The sequence below is a fragment of the Pristiophorus japonicus genome, chromosome 6 (genome assembly GCF_044704955.1).
Source record: "Pristiophorus japonicus isolate sPriJap1 chromosome 6, sPriJap1.hap1, whole genome shotgun sequence".
NCBI classification, from domain to species: Eukaryota; Metazoa; Chordata; class Chondrichthyes; family Pristiophoridae; genus Pristiophorus; species Pristiophorus japonicus.
The window spans coordinates 160,239,054-160,256,347 of record NC_091982.1 but is presented as its reverse complement, the minus strand read 5'-3'; the positions used below and the strand labels follow the sequence as shown (position 1 = coordinate 160,256,347).

At 45.7% G+C, this 17,294-nt stretch overlaps 1 protein-coding gene across 3 annotated transcripts in view; it reads left to right on the top strand.

Annotated features, from left to right (window-relative positions):
- LOC139265841 (diacylglycerol kinase delta) overlaps positions 1-17,294 on the top strand; it is a 198,208-nt gene that overhangs the window by 62,704 nt on the left and 118,210 nt on the right. For all 3 annotated transcript variants that reach the window (XM_070883343.1, XM_070883345.1, XM_070883344.1), the window contains exon 3: positions 13,479-13,559. In XM_070883343.1, the coding sequence (XP_070739444.1) occupies positions 13,479-13,559 (81 nt within the window). The remainder of the gene's footprint in view (positions 1-13,478; positions 13,560-17,294) is intronic.

The following is a 17,294-nucleotide window of genomic DNA, read 5'->3' as shown; positions in this document are numbered from 1 at the left end:
GGGATCGGTGCTAGGACCACAACTGTTTACAATATACATAGATGACCTGGAAGAGGGGACAGAGTGTAGTGTAACAAAATTTGCAGATGACACAAAGATTAGTGGGAAAGCACGTTGTGTAGAGAATACAGAGAGGCTGCAAAGAGATTTGGATAGGTTAAGCGAATGGGCTAAGGTTTGGCAGATGGAATACAATGTCGGAAAATGTGAGGACATCCACCTTGGAAAAAAAAACAGTAAAAGGGAATATTATTTGAATGGGGAGAAATTACAACAAGCTGCGGTGCAGAGGGACCTGGGGGTCCTTGTGCATGAATCCCAAAAAGTTAGTTTGCAGGTGCAGCAGGTAATCAGGAAGGCGAATGGAATGTTGGCCTTCATTGCGAGAGGGATGGAGTACAAAAGCAGGGAGGTCCTGCTGCAACTGTACAGGGTATTGGTGAGGCCGCAGCTGGAGTACCGTGTGCAGTTTTGGTCACCTTACTTAAGGAAGGATATACTAGCTTTGAAGGGGGTACAGAGACGATTCACTCGGCTGATTCCGGAGATGAGGGGGTTACCTTATGATGATAGATTGAGTAGACTGGGTCTTTAATCATTGGAGTTCAGAAGGATAAGGGGTGATCTTATAGAAACATTTAAAATAATGAAAGGGATAGACAAGATAGAGGCAGAGAGGTTGTTTCCACTGGTCGGGGAGACCAGAACTATGGGGCACAGCCTCAAAATATGGGGGAGCCAATTTAAAACCGAGTTGAGAAGGAATTTCTTCTCACAGAGGGTTGTGAATCTGTGGAATTCTCTGCCCAAGGAAGCAGTTGAGGCTAGCTCATTGAATGTATTCAAATCACAGATAGATAGATTTTTAACCAATAAGGGAATTAAGGGTTATGGGGAGCGGGCGGGTAAGTGGAGCTGAGTCCACAGCCAGATCAGCCATGATCTTGTTGAATGGCAGAGCAGGCTCGAGGGGCTAGATGGCCTACTCCTGTTCCTAATTCTTATGTTCTTATGGATCCAAAATTGGCTCAGAAGCAGAAAGCAGAGGATAACGGTTGATGTGTGTTTTTGTGACTGGAAGGATGTTTCCAGTGGGGTTCCACAGGGCTCAGTGCTAGGTCCCTTGCTTTTTGTGGTGTACATCAATGATCTAAACTTGAATGTAGGGGGTATGGTTAAGAAGTTTGCAGATGATGCAAAAATAGGCTGTGTGGTTGATAATGAAGAAGAAAGCTGCTGACTGCAGGAAGATATCAATCAACTGGTCAGGTGGATAGAACACTGGCAAATGGAATTTAATCCAGAGAAGTGTGAGGTAATGCATTTGAGGAAGGCTAACAAGGAAAGGGAATACACATTAAATGGTAGGACATTGAAAAGTGTAGAGGAACAAAGGGACCTTGGAGTGCATGTCCACAGAGCCCTGAAGGTAGCAGGCCAGGTGGATAAGGTGATTAAGAAGGCATACGGAATGCTTGCCTTTATTAGCCGAGGCATAGTCCGGGGTCGGCGAGAGGCCTATAAAGGCCAGCGGGAGCTCGGAGCAGTCAGTCGAGGAGGCGGGAGCTCGGAGCAGCGCGAGTCCGGGGTCGGCGAGAGGCCTATAAAGGCCAGCGGGAGCTCGGAGCAGTCAGTCGAGGAGGCGGGAGCTCGGAGCAGCGCGAGTCCGGGGTCGGCGAGAGGCCTATAAAGGCCAGCGGGAGCTCGGAGCAGTCAGTCGAGGAGGCGGGAGCTCGGAGCAGCGCGAGTCCGGGGTCGGCGAGAGGCCTATAAAGGCCAGCGGGAGCTCGGAGCAGTCAGTCGAGGAGGCGGGAGCTCGGAGCAGCGCGAGTCCGGGGTCGGCGAGAGGCGTACCGGTGCAGCTACAGGGAGAAGGCAAAAAAAAACAAAGGTGACGTCACAGCCTAGGGGGTAAGTGATTGGCTGGTGATTGGTGAGTAGTTTTTCTTTTTCTTCTTATATTGGTCAGTAACTTTTAACATTGTTATTACCAGTTTAAGTGTATCTAAGGGTTAAGACATGGCAGGAGAGCTCGGTCGGGTGTTGTGCTCCTCCTGTACCATGTGGGAACTCAGGGACGCTTCCGGTGTCCCTGACGACTATGTGTGCGGGAAGTGTATCCGCCTCCAGCTCCTGACGGTCCGCGTTACGGAATTGGAGCTGAAGGTGGATTCACTCTGGAGCATCCACGATGCTGAGAATGACGTGAGTATCACGTGTAGTGAGTTGGTCTTACCGCAGGGAAAGGGTCCACAGCCAGATAGGGAATGGAAGACCAGCAGGAAGAGTAGAGCAAGGAAGGTAGTGCAGGGGTCCCCTGCGGTCATCCCCCTGCAAAACAGATACACCGCTTTGGGTACTGTTGAGGGGAATGACTCATCAGGGGAGGGCAGCAGCAGCCAAGTTCATGGCACCGTGGCTGGCTCTGCTGCACAGGAGGGCAAGAAAAAGAGTGGGAGAGCGATAGTGATAGGGGATTCAATTGTGAGGGGAATAGATAGGCGTTTCTGCGGCCGCAACCGAGACTCCAGGATGGTATGTTGCCTCCCTGGTGCAAGGGTCAAGGATGTCTCGGAGCGGGTGCAGGACATTCTGAAATGGGAGGGAGAACAGCCAGTTGTCGTGGTGCACATTGGTACCAACGACATAGGCAAAAAAAGGGATGAGGTCCTACGAAACGAATTTAAGGAGCTAGGAGCTAAATTAAAAAGTAGGACCTCAAAAGTAGTAATCTCGGGATTGCTACCAGTGCCACGTGATAGTCAGAGTAGGAATCGCAGGATAGCGCAGATGAATACGTGGCTTGAGCAGTGGTGCAGCAGGGAGGGATTCAAATTCCTGGGGCATTGGGACCGGTTCTGGGGGAGGTGGGACCAGTACAAACCGGACGGTCTGCACCTGGGCAGGACTGGAACCAATGTCCTCGGGGGAGTGTTTGCTAGTGCTGTTGGGGAGGATTTAAACTAATATGGCAGGGGGATGGGAACCAATGCAGGGAGACAGAGGGAAACAAAAAGGAGCCAAAAGCAAAAGACAGAAAGGAGATGAGGAAAAGTGTAGGGCAGAGAAACCCAAGGCAAAGAACAAAAAGGGCCACTGTACAGCAAAATTCTAAAAGGACAAAGGGTGTTAATAAAACAAGCCTGAAGGCTTTGTGTCTTAATGCAAGGAGTATCCGCAATAAGGTGGATGAATTAATTGTGCAAATAGATGTTAACAAATATGATGTGATTGGGATTACGGAGACGTGGCTCCAGGATGATCAGGGCTGGGAACTCAACATTCAGGGGTATTCAACATTCAGGAAGGATAGAATAAAAGGAAAATGAGGTGGGGTAGCATTGCTGGTTAAAGAGGAGATTAATGCAATAGTTAGGAAAGACATTAGCTTGGATGATGTGGAATCTATATGGGTAGAGCTGCAGAACACCAAAGGGCAAAAAACATTAGTGGGAGTTGTGTACAGACCTCCAAACAGTAATAGGGATGTTGGGGAGGGCATCAAACAGGAAATTAGGGGTGCATGCAATAAAGGTGTAGCAGTTATAATGGGTGACTTTAATATGCACATAGATTGGGCTAGCCAAACTGGAAGCAATACGGTGGAGGAGGATTTCCTGGAGTGCATAAGGGATGGTTTTCTAGACCAATATGTTGAGGAACCAACTAGGGGGGAGGCCATCTTGGACTGGGTGTTGTGTAATGAGAGAGGATTAATTAGCAATCTCATTGTACGAGGCCCCTTGGGGAAGAGTGACCATAATATGGTGGAATTCTGCATTAGGATGGAGAATGAAACAGTAAATTCAGAGACCATGGTCCAGAACTTAAAGAAGGGTAACTTTGAAGGTATGAGGCGAGAATTGGCTAGGATAGATTGGCGAATGATACTTAGGGGGTTGACTGTGGATGGGCAATGGCAGACATTTAGAGACCGCATGGATGAAGTACAACAATTGTACATTCCTGTCTGGCGTAAAAATAAAAAGGGGAAGGTGGCTCAACCGTGGCTATCTAGGGAAATCAGGGATAGTATTAAAGCCAAGGAAGTGGCATACAAATTGGCCAGAAATAGCAGCGAACCTGGGGACTGGGAGAAATTTAGAACTCAGCAGAGGAGGACAAAGGGTTTGATTAGGACAGGGAAAATGGAGTACGAGAAGAAGCTTGCAGGGAACATTAAGGCGGATTGCAAAAGTTTCTATAGGTATGTAAAGAGAAAAAGGTTGGTGAAGACAAACGTAGGTCCCCTGCAGTCAGAATCAGGGGAAGTCATAACGGGGAACAAAGAAATGGCGGATCAATTGAACAAGTACTTTGGTTCGGTATTCACTAAGGAGGATACAAACAACCTTCCGGATATAAAAGGGGTCAGAGGGTCTAGTAAGGAAGAGGAACTGAGGGAAATCTTTATTAGTCGGAAATTGTGTTGGGGAAATTGATGGGATTGAAGGCAGATAAATCCCCAGGGCCTGATGGCCTGCATCCTAGAGTACTTAAGGAGGTGGCCTTGGAAATAGCGGATGCATTGACAGTCATTTTCCAACATTCCATTGACTCTGGATCAGTTCCTATGGAGTGGAGGGTAGCCAATGTAACCCCACTTTTTAAAAAAGGAGGGAGAGAGAAAACAGGGAATTATAGACCGGTCAGCCTGACCTCAGTAGTGGGTAAAATGATGGAATCAATTATTAAGGATGTCATAGCAGTGCATCTGGAAAATGGTGACATGATAGGTCCAAGTCAGCATGGATTTGTGAAAGGGAAATCATGCTTGACAAATCTTCTGGAATTTTTTGAGGATGTTTCCAGTAAAGTGGACAAAGGAGAACCAGTTGATGTGGTATATTTGGACTTTCAGAAGGCTTTCGACAAGGTCCCACACAAGAGATTAATGTGCAAAGTTAAAGCACATGGGATTGGGGGTAGTGTGCTGACGTGGATTGAGAACTGGTTGTCAGACAGGAAGCAAAGAGTAGGAGTAAACGGGTACTTTTCAGAATGGCAGGCAGTGACTAGTGGAGTGCCGCAAGGTTCTGTGCTGGGGCCCCAGCTGTTTACATTGTACATTAATGATTTAGACGAGGGGATTAAATGCAGTATCTCCAAATTTGCGGATGATACTAAGTTGGGTGGCAGTGTGAGCTGCGAGGAGGATGCTATTAGGCTGCAGAGTGACTTGGATAGGTTAGGTGAGTGGGCAAATGCATGGCAGATGAAGTATAATGTGGATAAATGTGAGGTTATCCACTTTGGTGGTAAAAACAGAGAGACAGACTATTATCTGAATGGTGACAGATTAGGAAAAGGGAAGGTGCAACGAGACCTGGGTGTCATGGTACATCAGTCATTGAAGGTTGGCATGCAGGTACAGCAGGCGGTTAAGAAAGCAAATGGCATGTTGGCCTTCATAGCGAGGGGATTTGAATACAGGGGCAGGGAGGTGTTGCTACAGTTGTACAGGGCCTTGGTGAGGCCACACCTGGAGTATTGTGTACAGTTTTGGTCTCCTAACTTGAGGAAGGACATTCTTGCTATTGAGGGAGTGCAGCGAAGGTTCACCAGACTGATTCCCGGGATGGCGGGACTGACCTATCAAGAAAGATTGGATCAATTGGGCTTGTATTCACTGGAGTTCAGAAGAATGAGAGGGGACCTCATAGAAACGTTTAAAATTCTGACGGGTTTAGACAGGTTAGATGCAGAAAGAATGTTCCCAATGTTGGGGAAGTCCAGAACCAGGGGTCACAGTCTGAGGATAAGGGGTAAGCCATTTAGGACCGAGATGAGGAGAAACTTCTTCACCCAGAGAGTGGTGAACCTGTGGAATTCTCTACCACAGAAAGTAGTTGAGGCCAATTCACTAAATATATTCAAAAGGGAGTTAGATGAAGTCCTTACTACTCGGGGGATCAAGGGTTATGGCGAGAAAGCAGGAAGGGGGTACTGAAGTTTCATGTTCAGCCATGAACTCATTGAATGGCGGTGCAGGCTAGAAGGGCTGAATGGCCTGCTCCTGCACCTATTTTCTATGTTTCTATAAGAGCAGGTGGGTTATGCATGAACTGTATAAAACACTGGTTAGGCAACAGCTGGAGTACTGTGTGCAGTTCTGGTCACTGCATTACAGGAAGGACGTAATTGCACTGGAGAGGGTACAGAGGAGATTTACGAGGATGTTGCCGAGAATGGAGAATCTTAGCTATGAGGACAGATTGGATAGGCTGGGTTTGTTTTCCTTGGAGATCTCATTGAGGTGTATAAAATGATGAGGGATATAGTGGATAGAAAGGGCCTATTTCCCTTAGCAGAGGGGTCAACAACCAGGGGGCATAAATTTAAAGTAATTGGTAGAAGGTTTAGAGGGGATTTGAGGGGAAATTTCTTCACTCAGAGGGTTGTGGGGGCCTGGAACTCACTGCCTGAAAGGGTGGTAGAGGCAGAAACTCTCACCACATTTTAAAAGTACTTGGATGTGCACCTGAAATGCCATAACCTGCAGGGTTACGGACCTAGAGCTGGAAAGTGGGATTAGGCTGGATAGCCTCTTGTTAGCCAGCATGGACGCGATGGGCCGAACTAGCCTCCTTCCGTGATGTAAATTTTTATGATTCTATGAAGATGACTCGAGACCATAATTAGAGAAGATATAAATAAATAATTTGTAGGGTGTGGGCTGACCAGCGATCGTCAACATGGAATTGTGTACGGTTCATGTTTGACTAACTTGATTGAATTTTTTAAGAGCATAATATGCTGAGTTCTGCAAGTACAACAAGCAGAAGTTGCACTTATATAGCTTCTTTATAATGTAGAAAAACGTCCCAAGGCACTTGACAGAGGCGCTTCAAAAAAATAGATACTGGAGGAATGACCAGAATCTTGGACAGAGGTGGGTTTTAAGGAGTGTCTTAAAGGAAAAGAAGGAGCTGGAAAGGCAGAAGGGCGTTGGGAGGGAGTTCCAGAGTGTGCGGCCTTGGCGGTTGAAAGCATGGTCGTCAATGGTGAGGCGAAGGGAGGGGATGCACAAAAAGCTAGAGTCACAGGAATGGAGAGATAGGGAGAGGCCATGCCTTGAAGGGATTTAAAAACTCGGATGAGAATTCAAAATTTGAGATGTTGAAGGGACTGCGAGCCAATGTAGGTCAGCGAGCATCGAGGTGATGAGTGGGCGAACTTGGTGTGGGATAGGATACATGCCGCAGAGTTTTGGATTTGCTGAAATTTACAGAGAGTATTGATTGGGAAAGCATTGGAATAATCGATTTTGGAAATGACAAAGGCCTGAATAAAGGTTTCAGCAGCAGTTACGCTGAGGTAGGGACAGACGAGGGTGATGTTATGCAAATGAAGTCAGCGGTCTTTGTGATGAGAGGACATGAAGTTGCAAGCTTAACTCAGGGTTGGGGTTGTAGACAGTCTAGTTCAGCTTTGGACAACGTCTGGGAAGATCAATAGAATCAGTCGCAAGGGTGCGGAGCATTTAGCAGGGGTCAAAGACTATAGCTTCAGTCTTCCCAATGTTTAAGTGAAGGAAATTGCGGCTCATCCAAGACTGGATGTTGGACAAGCAGTCTGACAACACAGAGGCAGTGGAAGGGTCGAGAAAGGTGGTGGAGAGGTAGAGCTGGGTGTCGCAGCATAGCAATCCCAAACTTCTAAAATGGTTGAGCATTACTACTAAAACTGCAAGAAAAACATTTAATCAGTTTTTTGCTGTTGGCCAAACACTGTTACAAAGTTAGAAAAGATGTTGGAATCGTACAACATGTCTGTCATCAACTGGAACAGGAGAAATGTAACAGAAAATGCTGGAAATACTCAGCAGGTCAGGCAGCATCAATGGAAAGAGAAACAGAGTTAACGTTTCAGGTCGATGACCTTTCATCAGAACTCGGTCTTCTGGAACCTGAAAAAGCAGTTTTGGATGGACACCCATTATCAGAACATGAACTTGTCTTTTCCCTTTGAGCTGCTGACTGATCTGTGTATTTCAGCATTCACAACTTTTCTTCTTATCTCTAGTTTTATGGAGGAATTATTTATCTGAGATATGTAGGTGTCACCACCCAATCTCCTGACAGATCTGTACTGCCCTGCGAGGCTGAAAAGTCAGATCACGCTCCTTGTGACACATCATCCTGGAATTTTCATGCTAAACAGCACAACCCTGATTTTGAGACTCCCCGCCGGCAACATGGGTGTGCGAGAGATTGGAGCCTGGTGGGGGGAAGAGAGCGGAAATCAGGAGGGAGGGAAAGAGCGAGAGATCAGGACTTGGGAGGGAAGAGAGCGTCTATTGGGAGGGAGCGAGTGGTCGGGGCTTGGTGGGGGGAAGAGAGCAGCAATTGGGAGAAAGGAAGAGCTTGTAGGGTGTGGGGGGAGTAGAGATTGCTGATTATGACAGGGGCACGGAGAGGCCGTTATCAGCAGAGGGGAGGCCGAAGGCTTCCTTGAGGGCCCGGGGAAAGCACCCTGCTCCTCCTGGTCAACAAGAAGTGCTGTAAAAGGCACCTGCCTTCTTGAGCCAGCAGTTCCCACCTCCCTTTTATCGCCATGTTTCCCGAGCTCCGGGAAACCTGGCTGGCAACTGTTAAATTTAAACTCGGCTCCAACTGTGGGAGTGTGATTTAAATATGATAATGAAGTATCCTACCCAGCATTGTAAAAACGGCAATGGGGCGCATACATGGCGGGTTGGGGACGTAGTGCACCATTGTGGGAGGCTTAATTTCGAGGTATATATTTCTCCCTGTGTCTTTGCCCTGTCCATTAAATCTCCTTATGCCTATGTTTCTTCTAGTCACCACACCTCCACTGTTTTTTGAATGCATTCCATGATGTTTTCTGGCTTGGAGTTGTGGAGAAGATAAAGATTGGCTCTATTTATATCAGCAGTGGCCACGTTTCTTTTAATGCTCCTGCATCATCAGTCCCCTTTTTCATCTGATGTCTTGCTTTAATTGTCCTCTCCCTGGCCCATTTGCTTGGTGTTTTGCTGCTGATTGACGCTCGAGTTCACCAACAAGCGCGCATCATAATTGAATTTTGTGCAAATGTGTTGAAAATAGATTTCTTGGCTGAGGGGAAGGAGCAGCTGACAACATTACAGGGATTACGGTTCCAAATTAAATGAGCTCACTCCATTGGCATTGCGCTTTTGTCACTCCTGAACCAAATATGGTGCAATGCGCAGTACTTTTAAAATCTCTAATATAAAACAATTTGTAGTGTTCACCAACACATTCTTATTAGTAATTTTCAAAATCCCTTTTAACAGATCCTCTCCGAGCCACTGGTTCTGAGTCTGTCATTCTTAGAATGGATAGATTTTCCAGACTCGTGTCATGCATCTGCAGTCATGAGAAATGCTTAAGACTGACATTTACTGGAAAATTCCCTTCTGACTGTTTAGTGCCATCTACAAATTCACACGGTATAAATTTAGCTTTCCAGCTTCTGGGGCCAAAGGCCCCAGTCACTTGGCAGCTATCTAAAAACAAACAAGAATGTAGTGTACTTGAGCAGGAAGTGCTTGAGAGGAAGAGTGCTCCAGCTCAAACCCTCTTATTCTCATACCCAGCCCAGAGGGATTCAGGATAGCCCTCTTATTATGATACCTGATACAATGGACAGTCCTCATTTATCATACCTAATACAGTTGGATACAGGGTAACCCTTGTATTATTACGCCCGTGCAGCAGGATTCTCCTTCCTCCCAGTCAGGTTCTTTACAAGGTGGTGCGACATTTTATCCCACCCCCCCTTGGAACTGTCCATAAGGAACATACCCTTCCATTGATCTTTATAATATGGCAATATTATATGATCCTGTAAATCCCCTGGGAGGACAGACGCACCAACGTTAGCATCCTCGACCAGGCAAACATCCCCAGCATTGAAGCACTGACCACACTTGGATCAGCTCCGCTGGGCAGGCCACATTGTTCACATGCCAGACATGAGACTCCCAAAGCAAGCGCTCTACTCGGAACTCCTGCACGGCAAACGAGCCAAAGGTGAGCAGAGGAAACGTTTCAAGGGCATCCTCAAAGCCTCCCTGATAAAGTGCACCATCCCACTGACATCTGGGAGTCCCTGGCCAAAGACCACCCCAAGTGGGGGAAATGCATCCGGGAGGGCACTGAGCACCTCGATTCTCGTCGCTGAGAGCATGCAGAAATCAAGCATAGGCGGCAGAAAGAGCATGCGGCAAACCAGTCCCACACACCCCTTCCCTCAAAGACTATTTGCCCCTCCTGTGACAGGAACTGTGGCTCTCGTATTGGACTGTTCAGCCACCAAAGGACTCATTTTTAGAGTGGAAGCAAGTCTTCTTTGATTCCGAGAGACTGCCTATGATGATGATGATAATATGGGAATGGGGTCGTACACTTCCATTGCTCTCTCGCTAATATATTTGTGTGATCATAACGCCCCATTGTACGTCTACAGTGGAATGTGGGGGTCACACCTCAACCCTGTTAACCTCTCCATAACATAAGTGTGGAGTTGTACCCCTCCATCGATCACCCTGTAATATAAGTGTTGGATAGTATCCCTCACATTGATCTCCCTGCTGGAAGTGTGGAGTAATCCTTCCTCATTGCAGTGGGATGAGGGGCGGATCTCACAGTTCGATCAGCTTTGATGTATGTCCCCCAGCTGGCTTGGTGCGTCATATACAGCACTGTGCTTTCAATAACTGTCCTGTTGTAGACAAGAAGGGAAAGGAGGTGGGGTAGCTCTGTGAATAAAGGATGATATCAGGGCAGTTGTGAGAGACGATATTGGCTCTAATGAACAAAATGTTGAATCATTGTGGGTGGAGATTAGAGATAGTAAGGGGAAAAAGTCACTGGTGGGCGTAGTTTATAGGCCCCCAAATAATAACTTCACGGTGGGGTGGGCAATAATCAAGGGAATAATGGAGGCATGTGAAAAAGGAACGGCAGTAATCATGGGGGATTTTAACCTACATATCGATTGGTCAAATCAAATCGCACGGGGTAGCCTTGAGGAGGAATTCATAGAATGCATACAGGATTGTTTCTTAGAACAGTATGTTACAGAACCTACAAGGGAGCAAGCTATCTTAGATCTGGTCCTGTGTAATGAGACAGGAATAATAAACGATCTCCTGGTAAAAGATCCTCTCGGAATGAGTGATCACAGTATGGTTGAATTTGTAATACAGATTGAGGGTGAGGAAGTAGTGTCTCAAACGAGCATACTATGCTTAAACAAAGGGGACTAGAGTGGGATGAGGGCAGAGTTGGCTAAGGTGGACTGGAAACACAGACTAAACGGTAGCACAGTTGAGGAACAGTGGAGGACTTTTAAGGAGCTTTTTCATAGTGCTCAACAAAAATATATTCCAGTGAAAAAGAAGGGCGGTAAGAGAAGGGATAACCAGCCGTGGATAACCAAGGAAATAAAGGAGAGTATCAAATTAAAAACCAATGCGTATAAGGTGGCCAAGGTTAGTGGGAAAATAGAAGATTGGGAAAATTTTCAACGACAGCAAAGAATGACTAAGAAAGCAATAAAGAAAGGAAAGATAGATTACGAAAGTAAACTTGCGCAAAACATAAAAACGGATAGTAAAAGCTTTTACCGATATATAAAACGGAAAAGAGTGACTAAAGTAAATGTTGGTCCCTTAGAAGATGAGAAGGGGGATTTAATAATGGGAAATGTGGAAATGGCTGAGACCTTAAACAATTATTTTGCTTCGGTCTTCACAGTGGAAGACACAAAAAGCATGCCAAAAATTGCTGGTCACAGGAATGTGGGAAGGGAGGACCTTGAGATAATCACTATCACTAAGAGGGTAGTGCTGGACAGGCTAATGGGACTCAAGGTAGACAAGTCCCCTGGTCCGGATGAAATGCATCCCAGGGTATTAAGAGATGGCGGAAGTTATAGCAGATGCATTCGTTATAATCTACCAAAATTCTCTGGACTCTGGGCAGGTACCAGCGGATTGGAAAGCAGCTAATGTAACGCCTCTGTTTAAAAAAGGGGGCAGACAAAAGGCAGGTAACTAGGCCGGTTAGTTTAACATCTGTAGTGGAGAAAAAGCTTGAAGCTATCATTAAGGAAGAAATAGCGGGACATCTAGATAGGAATAGTGCAATCAAGCAGACGCAACGTGGATTCATGAAGGGGAAATCATGTTTAACTAATTTACTGGAATTCTTTGAGGATATAACGAGCATGGTGGATAGAGGTGTACCGATGCATGTGGTGTATTTAGATTTCCAAAAGGCATTCGATAAGGTGCCATTCAAAAGGTTACTGCAGAAGATAAAGGTACGCAGAGTCAGGAAATGTATTAGCATGGATCGCGAATTGGCTGGCTAACAGAAAGCAGAGAGTCGGGATAAATGGGTCCTTTTCGGGTTGGAAATCGGTGGTTTGTGATGTGCCACAGGGATCGGTGCTGAGACCACAACTGTTTACAATATACATAGATGACCTGGAAGAGGGGACAGAGTGTAGTGTAACAAAATCTGCAGATGTCACAAAGATTAGTGGGAAAGCGGGTTGTGTAGAGGACACAGAGAGGCTGCAAAGAGATTTAGATAGATTAAGCGAATGGGCTAAGGTTTGGCAGATGGAATACAATGTCGGAAAATGTGAGGTCATCCACCTTGGAAAAAAACACAGTAAGAGGGAATATTATTTGAATGGGGAGAAATTACAACATGCTGCGGTGCAGAGGGACCTGGGGGTCCTTGTGCATGAAACTCTTTTTGTGCATGAATCCCAAAAAGTTAGTTTGCAGGTGCAGCAGGTAATCAGGAAAGCGAATGGAATGTTGGCCTTCATTGCGAGAGGGATGGAGTACAAAAGCAGGGAGGTCTTGCTGCAACTGACTAAGGTATTGGTGAGGCCGCAACTAGAGTACTGCGTGCAGTTTTGGTCACCTTACTTAAGGAAGGATATACTAGCTTTGGAGGGGGTACAGAGACGATTCACTAGGCTGATTCCGGAGATGAGGGGGTTACCTTATGATAGATTGAGTAGACTGGGTCTTTACTCGTTGGAGTTCAGAAGGATGAGGGGTGATCTTATAGAAACATTTAAAATAATGAAAGGGATAGACAGGATAGAGGCATAGCGGTTGTTTCCACTGGTCGGGGAGACTAGAACTAGGGGGCACAGCCTCAAAATACGGGGGAGCCGATTTAAAACTGAGTTGAGAAGGAATTTCTTCTCCCAGAGGGTTGTGAATCTGTGGAATTCTCTGCCCAAGGAAGCAGTTGAGGCTAGCTCATTGAATATATTCAAATCACTGATAGATAGATTTTTAACCAATAAGGGAATTAAGGGTTATGGGGAGCGGGCGGGTCAGTGGAGCTGAGTCCACGGCCAGGATCTTGTTGAATGGCGGAGCAGGCTCAAGGGGCTAGATGGCCTACTCCTGATCCTAATTCTTATGTTCTTATGTTCTGTGTTACTTTTTCTTGCAGTCGATCATTTTTGATGAAGTGGATTTAACAGATGCCAGTGTCGCAGAATCCAGCACGAAAAATGTTAACAACAGTTTTACAGTGAGTAGCTCTGATATGATATTTCGCAGAAATTTGGCTGCATCCATTGAAGTTACTGAGAGTATGTTAATAATGAGCTCAGGTAGCATAAGCTGTCTGACTAGTTATCGGACAGGTACTTTTATACAGCGCCTATCACAATCCCAGGACATCCGAAAGCACTTCACGGCCAATGAAGAACTTTTGAAGTGTGGCAACTGTTGTAATGTGGGGAAAGGCGGGGCCAGTTTGCACACAGCAAGGCCCTACAAACAGAAAAAAGATAAATGATCAGATAATCTGTTTTAATGATGTTGGTTGAGGCATAAATGTTAGCAAGAACTGCTGCTGATTGGGCCTCAGTTTTTGTTTAGCTGGAGATTTATTTTAAATCCCAGATTAACTCCCTTTCCTGTTTTTTCTATCAATTCTTGATTTATAAATTCCATTGTAATTAGAGAGTATTGGGTGCATAGTACCTTACTGTTTCTTGTTTTATTACGAACTTTGGATATCCCTTCCAAAATATTTTTTCATGGGTTTTGCAGTAGGGGTAGTGAGGTTACAGGGGTTGGGTGTAGTGAGTTATGATGTAGAGATAGAGAGGTTACAGGGATCGGGTGTAGTGAGTTATGATGTAGGGGTAGAGAGGTTACAGGGGTCGGGTGTAGTGAGTTATGATGTAGGGGCTGAGAGGTTACAGGGGTCGTGTGTAGTGAGTTATGATGTAGGGGTAGAGAGGTTACAGAGGTCGGGTGTGGTGAGTTATGATGTAGAGGTAGAGAGGTTACAGGGGTCGGGTGTAGTGAGTTATGATGTAGGGGCTGAGAGGTTGCAGGGGTCGTGTGTAGTGAGTTATGATGTAGGGTAGAGAGGTTACAGAGGTCGGGTATAGTGGGCTGGGATGTAGGGGGTAGAAGGGTTACAGGGGTACGGTGTAGTGGGCTGGGATGTAGGGGTAGAGGGGTTACAGGCATCGTGTGGAGTGAGGTCCTGGAGGGATTTGGGGATTTTGAATTGAATGCATTGGTGTTCTGGGAACCAGTAATGTTCTGTGAGGACAGAGGTGATAGATTTGCACGAAAGCATTTGGAAATTTTAGACGGGAGACCGATAATGGGTTTGATGGAGAAGCTGTGTCTAGAGGTAACAGAAGCTTTCATAATGATTCCAGTGAGATAAAGGCAGATAGATGCAGGTGCTATTGGCAAAGTGAAAATGAGCAGTTTTGGTGCTAGATAGAATATTGGTTTGAAGCTCGGCTCAGGTTCGAACAAGTTTAGCACTGTAAATCAGCTTGCTCAAACAGCGAGGGATGGGAATGCAATTTCAGGCAAAAGTACAGACCTTTAATAGGCTTCAGTCTTCCCAGTGTTGATACGAGAATTATCTGACGAGATTTGAGTACACAAAGTACTGAAGACCGGTTTCCTCTTCCTGTTGTTGCTTATTACCTCTGTGGTGTCAGACTGTGTCCTGGGCTTGATGTTGGTCAGTCTGACAATACAACAACAACAGGAAGAGCAAACTGTTCCTCAGTATTCTTTATAACCAGATCTAGACGGAATTTCCTCTCTGATTTTAATTCATTAGGAAGTCTCCCAACTCCTACTGTTTTTTCAAGGAAACTCTGACTTTATTTGGGATTCCATAACGGACACAGTGGAATTATTTCCTGTTCAGGCAATTCCTGGTTTTCATTTTTTCCAGTGTGAGCCTACAGTGGGATAGTGTCATAAAGCCTGGGCCTGTTGATGTTGGTCCCACTCAGATCAGCAGCCAAAAAGGCTTGCCGACAATCCTTGATTATACTATTCCGTGGCTGTTGACGTACAACCTAAGTATGGGAACTTATGGGAACTACTTGACATAAAATAAAAGTAAGACAAGGAATGCAAAGCTGGGTGACTTGATTATACTCTCAGGGCACTGTGCAAATGAGTCCCATCCGATGAAGCACATTTATCCTTAATCCAAACAACTCACGTAAGTGCAGTTGTGTCCCAATCTTTGCTTTGATTAGTGACAGTGCAGAGGTGAATGCTGTCTAAATTGTCTAAATAATCAAGCTGATGTAGCATTGAAACAGGGGCCGGTCTGTAGCCCAATCCATTCTGCACTATGGGCTTGAATAGCTGAGGGTTTCAGGTCTCCCGTTGACCTTTCGAACAAACTCCTCCAACTCACCTTTCTACACAAACAACTCTTTGCTGCCCAGATAGAAACAGCTTGAAACGCAATCAGTTAATGCCAGCAAAGTGAGGGAAGTATCCTTTGAACGGCTCAAATGACACAATCCTGTACATGGCTTGTGTTATTGCCTGAGGCAGCCAGACTTCATCTCATGCCAGAGGAGTTTCATGAATTTCCGTCACAGGGGGAAGATGGGTTGTCTCTGTTGAGGGGCTCAGAGTGTAAGCGTTCTGCACTAATACAGAAATCACCAGTGGGAACAGAACTGCAGGTAAATGCATTGCTAAACCATGAGGAACTGTATGGCCTGGGTTTCAGCATGCATTTCCTTTGATATTCCCATGCTGTCAAGAAAGCTTGTGGGACAGTTGCAGAGGGTTTCTTTACACTATTGGAAGGCAGCTACTTAAAGCAGCTTAGTTGCTTTCATTGAGCATTATGGCCTGCTGCAATGTGGCTGTGCTCCAAACTGGCATAAATGTTTCTGACCTACCGTTCTTGCATTCTTTTGGTTCAATTCTTGTGTATGTGAAAGTTGGACAAAGGAAGAAGACAATCGGATACCAACTGCAGTTATAATCTTCATATGAATGTATAAGGCTGGAAAAGACCATTCCAGTCCATTTGACCAGTCCTTATTATTTGGATACAGTTTAATTTCCACATACAAAGCTTCTTCACTTTCAGTTCCTTGGTTGTCTTTATGAGCTGAACCTTTCTGATACTTGGTCCACATTTATTTTCTCTCGACTTTCCTGTCTGTTGCCCCTTCTTGGCATAGAAGGTAGGAAAGTTATGCTGAACCTGTATCGAACCTTGGTGAAACCACATTCAGAGTACTGCGTACAGTTCTGGTCGCCATATTATAAAAAGGATATAGAGACACTGCAGAAGATTTAAAAGGATGATATCAGAAATACGAGGGTACACCTATCAGGAAAGAATGAACAGGCTGGGTCTCTTATAGAAACATAGAAACATAGAAAATAGGTGCAGGAGTAGGCCATTCGGCCCTTCTAGCCTGCACCGCCATTCAATGAGTTCATGGCTGAACATTCAACTTCAGTACCCCATTCCTGCTTTCTCGCCATACCCCTTGATCCCCCTAGTAGTAAGGACCTCATCTAACTCCTTTTTGAATATATTTAGTGAATTGGCCTCAACAACTTTCTGTGGTAGAGAATTCCACAGGTTCACCACTCTCTGGGTGAAGAAGTTCCTCCGCATCTCGGTCCTAAATGGCTTACCCCTTATCCTTAGACTGTGACCTCTGGTTCTGGACTTCCCCAACATTGGGAACATTCTTCCTGCATCTAACCTGTCTAACCCCGTCAGAATTTTAAATGTTTCTATGAGGTCCCCTCTCATTCTTCTGAACTCCAGTGAATACAAGCCCAGTTGATCCAGTCTTTCTTGATAGGTCAGTCCCGCCATCCCGGGAATCAGTCTGGTGAACCTTCGCTGCACTCTTAAAACAGAAGGCTGAGGGGTGACCTAATAGAGGTATTTAAAATTATGAAAGGTTTTGATAGAGTGGATGCAGAGAGAATGTTTCCACTTGTG